The sequence below is a fragment of the Setaria viridis genome, chromosome 2, assembly GCF_005286985.2.
Source record: "Setaria viridis chromosome 2, Setaria_viridis_v4.0, whole genome shotgun sequence".
In the NCBI taxonomy this organism is placed as follows: Eukaryota; Viridiplantae; Streptophyta; class Magnoliopsida; order Poales; family Poaceae; genus Setaria; species Setaria viridis.
The window spans coordinates 5210808-5224300 of NC_048264.2; the positions used below are offsets into that span (position 1 = coordinate 5210808).

Genomic DNA, 13493 nt, shown 5'->3' on the forward strand with positions numbered 1-13493 from the left:
CCCAGTCAAGCCTTACAACCCCATAAACAAATGCAGTTATTTTGAGATGGAGATAGTAGCAACTATAGCAGTATTTTATTAAGCTAATGGGTACCAACCTGTCAGTGGTGTATAGTTTAGCATTTTGCTTCAAATTAAAGAATTAAAACTTGTCACAAAATTAGTAGGGAATAAATCACTACTAATCATGGAGTGACTAGGCTGGCCTAACATTAAACAGCAGCATATCATTTAGAATCCTGCCACTAACTATGAAATGTTTTATTATACATGGCCAACCTAGCAGGAAATAAATCACTACTAATTATGGAATGACTAGCCTATCTGTGATCAACACGTACTTATCCATGACTAGGTTGCTGGTTGCCCCTATCACTCTATATACAGCCACTGCGCACAGGCCAAGGGAGCACATTGCATACACCAGAACACAAACTCTTCTAGGATCACAGAGACTTCCCCTTTTTTTCCTGCCTACATGGAGAAGTACGCAAAGCACATGAATGCGCTAGTGTTTTTCGCGTTGCTTCTTCTCGGATCCTTTGCAGTTCATGCTCAGGGTAAGTGAAAACCATAAAAAGATTTGATTGTATGCGTGTCTATGTACAATATGTTATGCGTGATGGGGAATTCACGCATGATCTACTTTAGAACTCAATCGTTTAATGATGATCATCTGTTGCTAAACATTACGCGATTATTCTCTAGCCAGCGACCATCTGCCGGCGAAATGCTTATTCTTTACCTCTTATTACAAACAGGTGAAGGCATCGATGAAATAGGTGCTCCAGCTCCAGCTTTCGCTCAACTAGGATCATCAGCACGGTGTGCTGAATCAAACCAACGCCCATGCGGTGACAACTGCTATTGCTGCGTCAATGGCGGCCGTTGCCCTCATTGCTGCTTTGCTACACTTGCTCAGTGCAGTAAAGCCTGTTAATTTTTAGACTGTAGCACAATGTAACATAAGGCAATGTTATTGGAATAATGAAGGAACCGTGATATGAACAAATTATCATGGCGAATTTTGCAAAGGTGCGCATCTGGGTATACAACAACGCAAAGGCTATGGTTGATTAAAACATCGACATCAGCACATCTTTGCATTAATTCTAATCATGTATGTCACTGGGCCAGGCCGTTTTGCCAAATGCCCACTTCTCACTGCCTAACCTTCTGCTCTCATCACCACTGCGTAAGTGATACTCTCTCCGTTCCTTTTTATAAGGCGTGGCACGGCATAGCAGGTCTTCCAAATTAGACTTTGATTATTCCTTTATCTTATATTATATTGTTTATAAACTTACAAATTTTGGAGAGTGCATTTGATTACAAATCTAACCAAATTAATTTTTTATTAAAAAATAAAAACTATTAGCTAAATTATTGATAAAAATTGTAAAATTTAAATATTGATATGCGGGTGCGCCATGAACGAACGAGTAGAAAGAAACATTCCAGGTTGATTTCGAGTCGGGCTGGCTGTGTGGACCAGGACTGGGCTTTGGCGGTTCGGTTTCGGTCGGCTAGCTTTCCAGACTACTACAGGCCCGAATGTGGCTGGAGTTGGGCTCTCGTCCATTTGGGCCCTTCAAGCCTCAAGGGCCTCTTTCTTTGGGTCTCGTTCTAGGATTTCTTGGATCAAATATTCTTAGCTTCGACCATTATTGTTGATTAGAGGTTCGACTATAAAATCGTGTATATCTACCTGATTACTAGATTCATCTTTATTTTTCGTAGTACTACCTATGTTCGTCGTTTATGAACTAAACACATGGAGTAATATACAACAAGACCCTTCGATTTGGAACATGATACAGAATTCGTCCAACTTCAGTTTTGGCACAAGTTCATCAGGCTGGAATTACGCTTTCTTGCAGCAGAGCACATTGGGTACCATCTGGAGTACGTACAAGGGAGCAAGAACCAGATGCTGCCCAATGCTTTGCCCTCACAGGGCAGATATAGCATAACGATGCACGGTGAACAGATATACAAGCACAGCGTTGCCAGCATTCATGTATTTCATTCAGCCATACTCAAAGCCCAAAAGCAGAAATCAAGTCAAGACACCCAGATCTAATAAACTTTCGTCACAATGCATCCATATATCATCGCATACAGTATTCAGAACGATAACAGGTCTATCCTGACTCAGGAGTTGCACATAGCTGTTCACAATCACCCAAACCAAACAGAAAATGATGACGCCTGCTGCTACCACGCCGTGTGCTGGCCCTTATGAGCGATGACTGGTGATGCTATATCCTTAGGCGGAAGCGGTACCCCCGCCGTGCTCAGCAACCTTCGCCAGGAGGTCGTCCTTCCTGGCGCCGACAATTTTGTGGACTTCCTTGCCCTCCTTGATGAGGAGGAAGGTCGGCATCGCCTCGACCTTGTATTCAGCGGCGACTTCCTGTTGAACAAGGAAACAGCGTTAGTACGACGTTACAGGGCAAGGGCAAGTGTTTTGGAGAACTATCGGTACACCGTGCTCACCTTCAGCTCGTCAACGTCCACCTTGAGGAAGACAACGTGGGGATAACTCTTGGCGAGTTCAGCAAAAACTGGGGCAATGATGCGGCAAGGACCACACCAGGAGGCAGTGAAGTCGATGACCACCTGGGGTGCAAAAAAGTTGACAAATGCCCCAAAGTTAGCAGCAGTATAACTGGGTGTGGCACAGATCAACTATGCCATCAGAGGAAAATAACATAGCAAAACTCAACTGTGGTTGAGTAAGACTATGGAGCATTTGCTTGTGCACAAATGCCCATGCCCCACGAAGATTACAAACCAGTCATACCAAGAAAAAAAAAAGTATAAAGCCAGCCTATCGCCCTTGAATTCTATCCAATTTCAACGACTTCCATACGCAACAATTCTTCCCTAATCTCAAATAATTTCCCTGTCATCTGTGACTGCATAATCTTCCCCAAATTTTAAATGGGTTCCTGGAAATAGCTAGGTCTATTCATCTACTTCCTCAATTGACCAGGCAGCGTAGCAGTGTACATAGTACTTCCACTTCTCACGAAGATAGCAATTGCCAGCTCCAATCAGTCACAGTCAAAAGTCACCCCAAGATAATACCAGATTTAAACATTGAAATCATGCCAAATTCTAACAAAAAAGCAGCGTGAATCAGCCGTAGACAGATAACCCAATTACCCAAACCATGCCTAACAACTCAAGAATCATCGAAGCATGTACACTACAGATCCAAACGCGTGTGCGATAAATTCGTTGCACCTAGTCATCGACGCATCACCATCTTGCGCTCCACCAATAATTCTGTCCACAGCGTAAACAACAAAACCCCTAGGCCCGATAACAAATCGGGAACGACCCAGTACAAGCCCCAACACGGCACGCTTCCCGACTACACGAGCCGCGCCCTAATCGCCCAAACTCGATCACTCCCGATGCAATCTAGAACGGATTTGAACACAGGGACCGACCGCGCAAAGAAACCAAGACGGATCGGATCCAGGAAAACCTAGCGCGACGAATCCGCCGAACAGCTCCCCCAAAAATTACGGGGGAATCACAAAAGCAGGAGGGAGATGGGGAGCGGGGTCATGGGGCGCTTACCAGCGTTTTGGCCTCCTCGGCCGCCTTCATCTGGTTGTCGAACTCCTCCTTGGTGTGGCACGCGATCACTTGTCCCTTCTCGGCCGCCATTCTCCTCTCCTCTCCTCCCTTCTTCCTCGGCGCGATCGAAAGCTTAGTGGCGATTAAGACTTCCTTCAGGGGCCGTATTGCAAGATTGCGTTTGGTGTCCTCATCCGGAGCGCGTGTCGGGGTATTTATAGAGGCTTTGTGGGAGCGGAAATGACGGAAACGCCCTTGCGGGCCTTGTCCTCCTCTCTCTCCACGCGTTCCGTCTCGGGTGGGAATGGGATCGGCCGAGACGAGACCGAGCCACCGAGGACGCCGGAGCGCACGTAATCGCGCTCGTCGGCGGCCGGTTGGACGGTGCCCTTCTCGAAGGTTCGGACGGTAAATTAGAAAAAAGTGGGCCACGCGCACTTTGCTGTTGGGTGATCCGCCTGCAAAAACCAATAAAAAATCACTACTCACCACTGTTCTCCAAAGGTAAAAAAAAAACTGAATAATTGGTGGTGACGATAAGGGCCTGTTACAGACTCATAAAGGTAGTACCTGTCACATCGGATGTGTTGATACTAATTAGGAGTATTAAATATAGTCTAATTATAAAACTAATTACACAGATGGAGTCTAATTCGCAAGACTACAATAACCATTTGCTAATGATGGATTAATTAGGCTTAATAGATTCATCTCACGAATTAGTATAGGGGTTCTGCAGTTAGTTTTATAATTAGCTCATGTTTAGTTCTCCTAATTAGCGTCCGAACCTCCGATGTGACCCGCATCCAAACACCTCCTAATACACTGAAGTCGATTTGATATATACGTATTTTGCAAAAGAATATATGAAAATTTAGTCGTGCGGCATTTAACTTGGCTTCATTTTTTGTTATCAGGCTGCATCGATCTGAGCACATCGAAATACAAAACCGTCAAATCTGTATAAATGTCATCATCCTTGCCACACCATGTGTATTCTGTTCGAATCATATCCGAAGGTGCTCCGTAAGTGGAAGAAGGAATTCGAAGGCGTAGCCATTTGTGTACACGCGAGAAGGATAGGCTCGAATCTCTGGAAACATCCATCCGTTGGTGCCTGCCGTTTCTTATCGTGTGAAGCGACGACTCTGAACTTTCTGTGAATGAACATGGACGCTTTTCTAGCCACCAGTAGGATAAGACGGCACCTAATTTTGTCAAAAGTCGTGCAAGGTTTTTTGCCTCGATTTTATGTATATTTCCCAACCGCAAAAATCTACTCGCATAAGCTTCCTTTGCATCTAAGAAAGGGATGCGTCCATTTCTTTTCCTTGCAATTAATAAGTAACAATTTGGAGTCAATTCCGCACAAAACGAAAGCAATTCAAAGCCTTTTTTTTTCTAGCAACTGTTTGGCAGTCGTCGTCACAGATGATCCCAATCCCACTCACCTATTCCCACCAGATGAAATTTCTAGTTTTTTTTTTTGCAGGAAGTTGCCCTCCAAATCCAACTTCGAGGCAATCTACGCCGCAATACCACATCAGTGATGACGAAGACTTTGTTATTGACTCAACTCAGACAGCTAGATCGTAATCTAGTTGGTCATTTTAAAAAAAACTGTAATTTGTTCACTTTTGACTAAATGATTCGATAAATCATATTATTTAGTTAAATTGTTAATGGCCATTTTGAAATGCTGTACTAAATTGTTAAAAGACTTCGTTAGCATCTAATCATATTCTCTACTAAATTTGTGATCATTGTTTATCCAACCAACTTCCTGCTCTGCTCGGCTGCCCTCGTCGTGTGTGACGTCAAGGTCTGCTGGCTGCCGACTAGCTTTGCGCGTTGACCCGACGTGGCGGTCGTGAGTCGTGACGGAGGCACGGAGCGATATCTGGAATGTTCGATGTGATATGCTCGAGCCTCAGGTGGTGGTGGTGATGCAACGTGCTAAGTAGGGAATTTTTTTTCTTCTTATTTTTTTTCATTTAAGAAATAGATAGCCAATTCAAAAATTTGCAGAAATAAACCTCCAACATCAAATTAAACGGCAGAAGCAACCTACCACCGGTTGAATCAGCGTTAATTTCCCTCCTCTAGACAATACACTTTAAAAAAAATCATAGCTAATTCACAGTACACTTTAAAAAAATCATAACTAATTCATATAAACTCGAATGGAGATAAACTTTATATAAAAATTGTAGATCTCGACGAGATCTATAAAGTTTAAACTTTTTTTTATTTAATATCATCTTGGTACTCAAATAATTGACACAAGTTTCACATCTAAAATTCAATTTTAAATCTGAAAATTGTATCGATTATTTGAGCATAAAGATGGCACCAAATAAAAATAGTTTGAACTAAAAAGTTGTAAACCTTATTGAGAGCTCCAATTTTTATATAAAACTTATCTCTATTAAAGTTCATATGAATTAGTTATGATTTTTTGAATGTGTGTTGCACAGTCTCAGATCTAGAATGTGAATTTTAGATCTGAAACTTGTGTCGATTATTTGAGTATCAAGATAATATCAAATGCAAAAATTTTGAACTACAAAGTTGTAGATCTCGTCGAGATCTACAATTTTTATATTAAGTTTATTTCCATCTAAATTTATATGAATTAGTTATGATTTTTTGAAAGTATATTTTCCAGAGGAGGGAAGTTACTGTCGAGCTTCTGCCATTCGATCCAGTGGTAGGGTCTGCAAATTTTTGGATCGGCTATTTATTTCTGCAAGTAGGAGGTGTTGACAGGACCACACCTACGCGTGTTGCAGTGTCTCGGCCCATATAAGTTTTGGGCCGTCTATTGTTAGCTGTTTTGGGCAATTTGATGATAAAAAAACAGAGGAGTCTTAGGTGGCGTATAAACGAAGGCTAATTCGCGAGATGAATTTATTAAGCATAATTAGTTCACGATTTGACCATGCGGTGCTATAGTAAATATGTGTTAATCATGGATTAATTAGGTTTAATAAATTTGTCTCGCGAATTAGCCACAGCTTATGCAATTAGTTTTATAATTAGTTCACATTTAATCCTTCTAATTGGTATCCAAACATTCGATGTGACCCGAATTAAAAATTAGTATACGGATCAAACACCCCTTAGAAAGGCTACGCATCCCTGTAAGGCTGTAACCAAGAGATAGAAAGAGATAAAACAGGCCTTAGAAAAAGAGTTTGTAACATGAAGCTATGCGTATTATTTTGTTAGGGTTTATCTAAAAGACGGGCACTGGTTCAATTTCATGTCAAAATTTCAAGCTATATTATGCTGAACAGTGATCGTGCTCATGTATTGACTATTGTCAAGGGATCCAGGGGGCAGGGCCCATGTACGCACGTTTAGAAAACGATAGTGCCAGTTATCATGTTTGATTCCTTTAAGTGGAGGCTCTGCCTCTCCACAGGAATTGGCAGTGCGCCTTGCGATCCTAGGCAAGCTTTCTTTGCAGCGCTATACATGGCAAGCTTTTCTTTAAAAAATTGACTTCACCTACCAGCCACGCAAAGGTACGATTTTGTTCCTTCTACAATGGAAAAAGCCAAAACAAGACCGCGAAGGTATGATTGGGTGCCTATACGGATAAGCAATTTGGTCGATTTAAGAGTCATAAGATTGGTTCTTTTATGAAAAATGCATTTATGATGTTTTTTCCATTTAAAACAAGACAATTTTTTTTAAATGTTATTTTTGCGGCATCTTCAACAAACCGAGACAACATAGGATTGCGAAGTCACCATAGATTCTGATTCTTTGTTCTTTGCTGTGAACAATATTTTCCTTACACCTACCATCTAAAAATATTTTTTCTTAAAAAATATAATACAAACTCGAACATTCACATACACACACCTTACTTCATGACCACCTTCGAGAAGGTGGATCGACAGATCTTGAGAATAATGAAATCATCATAGTATGCCAGCATTGGAAGATGGTACATTCGTTTTCTAAAATAAATTACAAAAATCCAAGCATTTATGCTAAGTCTAGTACTTAAAACTTGGATGGATAGATTTCACAATAAGCTTAACCAATGCGAAAATATTATGAACGCTCGTGCTGTGATTCGTTTAGCTTGCACAAAATATTCGTAGTAACATGTCATCACATTGTGTGCTGTGAAAATGTCCTAAATAAATATTGGTAGCAATCCATCCATGCAAGGCGATTGTGATTATAAATGTTTATTTTGCATAAGTAGCATGGTTATATCCGCGTTAAGGGAAATTCAAGATCATATCAATTTTATAGCACCTGATAATTACCACTGAATGTGATCAAAATCCATCCTTAAGATTTTAACAGTAAATCCATCCTTAAGATTTTAACAGTAAAGCGCAACATTTGAGTGGCTTATGTTTTTTTTGAATTACGTGCCAGGTGCCATCGTGCTACCCACTCATTGAATGGCAGGCACGTAAGTGCCCAACTGTCCTCCTATCCCTGTCCGTCCTATCCATCGTCCGTACAACAGGCTCAAATCACCCCACTTCCTTCCAGCCCCGTTCCGAACCATCCAGAAGCCCCATCCCCATCTTCCCCTCCCAACCGACGGTCACGATCCACCCTCCCACCCCATCCAACGGCCGGCACGCTCCCCGCCCTTCGCGGCAATTTCACCGCCCCCTCATTCACCCGCCGGCGCCAGCTCGCCAACTTTTACTGCTCCCATCAAAGCCGCGCACGCGAAAAGCGCGCGGCGGAGGTGGCGGTAAAAAAAAAAAAATAGAGGGAAAAAAAAACAGCAGCCGAGCGAGAGCCGCGAGCGCCTCCGCATTTCGAACGAAAGGGGGGAAAGGAACAAACAGATCGAGGGAGAAAGAAAAAAAAAATCCACCGTCTTCTCGTGGTCTCCTCCTCCTCCTCCTCCTTCCAAACCCTAGCTGCCCCGCCGCCCCCACACCTCGCCGTCGCCGACGCCGCCGCGCGCCATGGCGAAGTCGCGGCCGCCCAAGCGGATCCTCGAGTCTTACACCATCAAGGGCTCCGACAGAGTCATCAAGCGTGAGGCCCCTCCCCTTCGCCCCTTCTTCTGATCCGGAATTTGCGCGGGGGGGGGGTGGGGGGTGGGGTTGGGGATTTTTGGTGGCGCGGCCTATTCGCGGGGATACGGGGTCGGGGGTCTCGATTTCCGGGCCCGGGGATTCGCGGGGTGTTTATTTCGGGGTGGGTTGATGTTGTCAGAAATGGTTCCGTCAGTTGGGACATTTCGATCGCTATTTATTTTGGGTTGGGAATGGTATTTAGGCGGTCGTGCTGCTACCATGGTTATTTTGGTTGTTTGATGCTCACTGCGTATCATTCGGTGTCTAATTTGGGTTTGAGATCAATTACCACTGCGAAGGCGCAGTCTTCGAGGGGGATTACATCACGGTGCCAGTTAATAGAGCTCCGCTCTGGTCGCTGGAAACTTCCTTTTGCAATTCTTCAGTTAGCGGAGAATTCAGTTTGTTGGAAAGTTCTGACTTCTAGTATTTGTGGATGTGCTTATTTCGCCTTGGCATTTGTGTAAGAGCAAAGCTCTATTTTACTTAGGGTGGTCGATACACGCAAAGAAAGAAAAGTGTAACACGTTCTTTTATGATTTAAGTGCTCTTGGATTAGATCATCCCCAATTCACTAGTATCTTCTTGCCTCAGCATTCGCATTGCAGCTTAAAATTTGGCACATGAACAGTATCTTTTTGCTACAGCAGTTCGATCAAGCTGCCATAGAACAGTAGGGGCGTTTTTGTCTATATTAATATTTCTCATTGCTTTGATGAACCAACACAAGGCTTCATTTGCATTTGATTGATTCTCTAATTTGTTTCTTCCAGCTGGTGATTGTGTGCTAATGAGAGCATATGATGCATCCAAGCCACCCTATGTGGCAAGAGTTGAGGCAATTGAGGCAGCAGGATCTCGAGGCACAAATGTGAGAGTACGGGTGCGATGGTATTATAGGCCTGAGGAGTCCATTGGTGGGAGACGACCTTTTCATGGTTCCAAGGAGGTCTTCCTCTCTGACCACTATGATTTACAAAGTGCTGACACGATCGAGGGGAAGTGCAATGTCCACAGCTTCCGTAGTTATACAAAGCTTGATTCTGTCAATGCTGAGGACTTCTTCTGCCGCTTTGAGTATAAATCAGCTACAGGCAGCTTCGTCCCCGATCGGATAGCTGTGTAAGAATGCGCTTAAAACTTCTGCAAGTAAATCGTTTAAATTTGCAAGCTGTTGCAAGTTCCAGCTTATCGGGTTCTTTGACTTGTGCAAGCGTCAATCTCTTACTGTCTCTAGTCTGAAATAGTTAAGCTTCAGATAGCTTTAGTTTTCCAAAGTAGCATTTCCCCTAAACACTCCTATGGGTTTTCTTATCGATATTGGAATTAGAACAGTTACAAAAATACTAGGAGTAAAAACATTTCAAAAACCAAATGTATATTTCTTCCCTTGTTATGTGTCGATAGAGGCATAGGGTGAAAATGATAAGTACCTTGAATTGCAGGATAGATGATACTTGTCCTTATTTTGGTACCATGTTCTTTATAGATGATTTTCACAAGTTGCTTCAGGGATTCCACACATGTTTTTATTTTAGAAGTGGTAGTTGTTGTCTGTTTAGGGCCATAATTTTGATAAGTTCATATTGATCTTGTGTAGGCATGGACCTGTATGTACTCAATAGGTTTAATTCATTTCTATGTTTTTCTTAAAGAGGTACTATCATTGCACGTCCAATATGAAAATTACACGGAATGATGGAAAATCCAATTATCTTCTTCAATAGCTGGTATTGCCTACCATCGGGGAAAATAAAAGAGGCACAAAAAGGTTCATGCTGTTTAGAAACATGTTTGTTTAGGCCCTTATTGGGTATTGGTTCCTTGTTCACTATGGCAGCGATATTCCAAACAATGCCCCTCCAGCGTATTGTTCCATTAAATCTACTCTTTGTTTGATTACAAAGGTGACCAATGGAGTTAGTTACTGGCAATTACAAGAAGCGGGTACAAGAATGGGTAGATAGAGAAATTAGAGTTTGAGAACCTAAGAAGAGGATATTTCTTGCTTGGTTGTGAAATAGACACATGGCCTCCTCCTATAATGGATGCAGACCTTCAACTTTTCGTAACAGGACCCAATTTCCAAATTCTCCTGCGACTGTTTCCTAATTACCTGAAGCTACTACGGACCTAAACTATCATCAACCTTCCTAGCTGAACTGAGGTTCGTGATCCTACACCTCAAGGTTCTTAAGGTGTCGCCTAGGCGACAAGGTCAGATACAACTTCAGCCCTATTACTAGTGTTAACCAAACTCAAACTCCTTAATGTCTCCTTCCTATCTTCCTTCCTCGTGCTACTCTGTGTATGGAATACGCACTCTGCTTCTTGTCTGCCTTTTCCTGTTATTCTGGATGCTGCTTGGGTTTGAGCTTACAACACTACAACCTACCTAATATTGTGACGATTTTGGAAAGTCATAGATGAAACATTCACTTTACTAACTCTATATTATAAACCAAATCCCTGTTGTTGGTAACCTTTGGCTATCTTACCTAGTTGCAGGTTTGATTTATGTATAGTTCTTGAATCTGATTCATCATTCTTTTTGTCTCTCATCACTTTTGTAATACATGTGCCAGGTTTTGCAAGTGTGAGATGCCATACAACCCTGATGATCTTATGATCCAATGCGAGGAATGTTCTGACTGGTGAGTATATTGATGTGAGGAGAAACTGATTTCCTAAAGTCTTAGCAAGAGTTTTGTTGATGCAACATGCTACACTTATTTTCTTCTAGTGCATTTTTTAGTCAACAGATTGTTTTGTTGGTCTATGAATAGGTGGATTTGTTTTATCTGCTGAGATTAGACAGGAGATGCGAATTTGTTGGTATCAAACCATTGGGTCATGCAAAAGTAACTAACTTGAATTGTTCAAAATTGGCAACAACAACAGCATAGCCTTTTAGTCCCAAGCAAGTTGGGGTAGGCTAGAGTTGAAACCCAACAAGAGCCACAAATCAGGATTTGGGCACATGAATAGCTGTTTTCCAAGCACTCCTATTCAGTGCTAATTCTTTGGGTATATTCCATCCCTTCAAATCTCCTTTTAATGCTTCTTCCCACGTCAATTTTGGTCTTCCTCTGCCTCTCTTCACATTACTGTCATGCCTTAGGGTTCCACTACACACTGGTGCCTCCGGAGGCTTTCGTTGGACATGTCCAAACCATCTCAGCCGGTGTTGGATAAACTTTTCTTCAATTGGTGCTACCCCTAACCTATCACGTATATCCTTATTCCGGACTCGATCCCTTCTCGTATGACCACAAATCCAACGCAGCATACGCATTTCCGCAACACTTATCTGTTGGACATGTCGTTTTTTTAGACCAACGTTTTGCACCGTACAACATTGTAGGTTTAATCGCCGTCCTATAAAACTTGCCTTTTAGCGTCAATGGTATTTTCTTGTCATATCAAATTCCTGATGCTTGGCGCCATTTCATCCACCCCGCTTTGATTCTATGACTAACATCCTCATCAATATCCCCATCTCGTTGTAGCATTGATCCCAAATGTCGAAATGTATCCTTCCTGGGCACTACTTGGCTTTCCAAATTGACATTTCCCTCCTCATGTGGAGTAGTGCCAAAGTCACATCTCATATATTCAGTTTTAGTTTGCTTTCCTACCTTTGTGTGGTTTGTAACATAATGCAACATGATATTTGCTGCACTTCCCCCACTGAAGATCAAGTAAGAAAAAAGGACCTTTTACATTGCTAAAATAAAGTGAATTACCGCTATTTGCCTACACTGAATTCTGTTCTTGAATTCTTAGGTAGGGTTTCATTTTTGTTTTCATGTATTTCTTGCACATATCTCAGTAGAAAGTGTCCCCATTAAGACTTAAGGTCAATATATAACTTTTTCTGGGCATGAATGAACCCGCACTTTGTGCACTTCTGAGGCTATATAAGTACACGTGCTGTAACTGCTTCTTTTTTTTTTCCAGGTTTCATCCTGCTTGCATTGGGATGACTATCAAAGAAGCAAAGAAACTTGAGCATTTTTTCTGCCAGACTTGTACGGCTGAAAATGGGAAGATGGCAGAGAATTCTCATGAAGCTACAGCGCAGTCAGAAGAAAAGGTAAACTTCATGTGATGCCATTGCTGCTTATCATTTGATGCAATTTGTTTTGTTATTTCAAAATCACAATGCAAATGGGAATTATGCCGAATAATATAACTTGAACTGATCTCTTCAGCCAGTGGAGTCAAAAAGACGGAGACGGTGATGGCCCTGCTGATTAATCTATGACAACTGCTCGGTTGTACAAAAGCCTTCTGAGGTCTGTAATGCCATTTGTTGTTGCAGTCTGTGGCTCTAGGGGTCCTTCTGATGTCAGGCACATGCTGTACATAGCTTGCAACCTGATGAGATTGTTGTATTAGAGAGAGCATACTAGGATATTTGCATGGTAGTGTTGGACTATCAGAGTATGTGTAGAGTATGGCAGCATCATGCCAGCATCAGGTGATCAATCTTTGGGCATTTTAGGACTCGTTCATCATCTAGCAATAATATCGCCACACAGCTGGGTCTGGCCAGTCATCGTGTTTGTTGAGAAAACTCTGTACTTCATGTGAACTTTGAAATTCTCTATGTAATGCAAGCATCTCGGTGTGGTACCTGCAAAATGCTGCTTGGGATTGGAATCCTCCCGCTCCATTGTCTGGTGCATATTTTGCGTGAATCAGCATGTGTGGTTGGTGCATAAGAAAGGGGCTACATTTCTTCGTTCACATTTGGCAATATCCTTAGCCGTCCGATCGGAAATGGACACCCTCTGTTTCTCCTTCCAGCTCCTGTTTTTCACCCTG

General features: G+C 42.3%; 3 protein-coding genes across 3 annotated transcripts; 2 read left to right on the forward strand and 1 right to left on the reverse strand.

Annotated features, from left to right (window-relative positions):
* The first annotated feature begins 387 nt into the window (after positions 1–387).
* On the forward strand, positions 388–1003 carry LOC117845856 (protein MATERNALLY EXPRESSED GENE 1-like). Its single transcript, XM_034726937.1, is given in 1 exon segment — positions 388–1003. A coding segment is annotated over 1 exon segment (462 nt). The 5' UTR covers positions 388–478; the 3' UTR covers positions 941–1003.
* A 1077-nt stretch (positions 1004–2080) lies between these two features.
* LOC117845855 (thioredoxin H-type) lies at positions 2081–3787 on the reverse strand. Its single transcript, XM_034726936.2, has 3 exons — positions 3595–3787; positions 2500–2622; positions 2081–2416 (listed from the first exon to the last, which is right to left on the reverse strand). The coding sequence occupies exons 1-3, from the start codon at positions 3682–3684 to the stop codon at positions 2270–2272; spliced, it is 360 nt and encodes a 119-aa protein (XP_034582827.1). The 5' UTR covers positions 3685–3787; the 3' UTR covers positions 2081–2269.
* A 4607-nt stretch (positions 3788–8394) lies between these two features.
* On the forward strand, positions 8395–13310 carry LOC117844894 (chromatin remodeling protein EBS). The gene is made up of 5 exons (XM_034725727.2): positions 8395–8622; positions 9437–9785; positions 11249–11317; positions 12624–12759; positions 12878–13310. The coding sequence occupies exons 1-5, from the start codon at positions 8550–8552 to the stop codon at positions 12905–12907; spliced, it is 657 nt and encodes a 218-aa protein (XP_034581618.1). The 5' UTR covers positions 8395–8549; the 3' UTR covers positions 12908–13310.
* Positions 13311–13493: the final 183 nt, after the last annotated feature.

What these genes read in the sequence shown, in the direction of transcription:
- LOC117845855 (XM_034726936.2), bottom strand. Translation starts at nt 3,684, where the DNA reads ATGGCGGCCGAGAAGGGACAAGTGATCGCGTGCCACACCAAGGAGGAG. An exon ending in CCGAGGAGGCCAAAACGCTG is followed by an intron (nt 2,623 to 3,594) that starts GTAAGCGCCCCA and finishes TTTGCACCCCAG; the next exon opens with GTGGTCATCGACTTCACTGC. An exon ending in TGGACGTTGACGAGCTGAAG is followed by an intron (nt 2,417 to 2,499) that starts GTGAGCACGGTG and finishes CTTGTTCAACAG; the next exon opens with GAAGTCGCCGCTGAATACAA.
- LOC117844894 (XM_034725727.2), top strand. Translation starts at nt 8,550, where the DNA reads ATGGCGAAGTCGCGGCCGCCCAAGCGGATCCTCGAGTCTTACACCATC. An exon ending in GTCCCCGATCGGATAGCTGT is followed by an intron (nt 9,786 to 11,248) that starts GTAAGAATGCGC and finishes TACATGTGCCAG; the next exon opens with GTTTTGCAAGTGTGAGATGC. An exon ending in TGCGAGGAATGTTCTGACTG is followed by an intron (nt 11,318 to 12,623) that starts GTGAGTATATTG and finishes TTTTTTTTCCAG; the next exon opens with GTTTCATCCTGCTTGCATTG.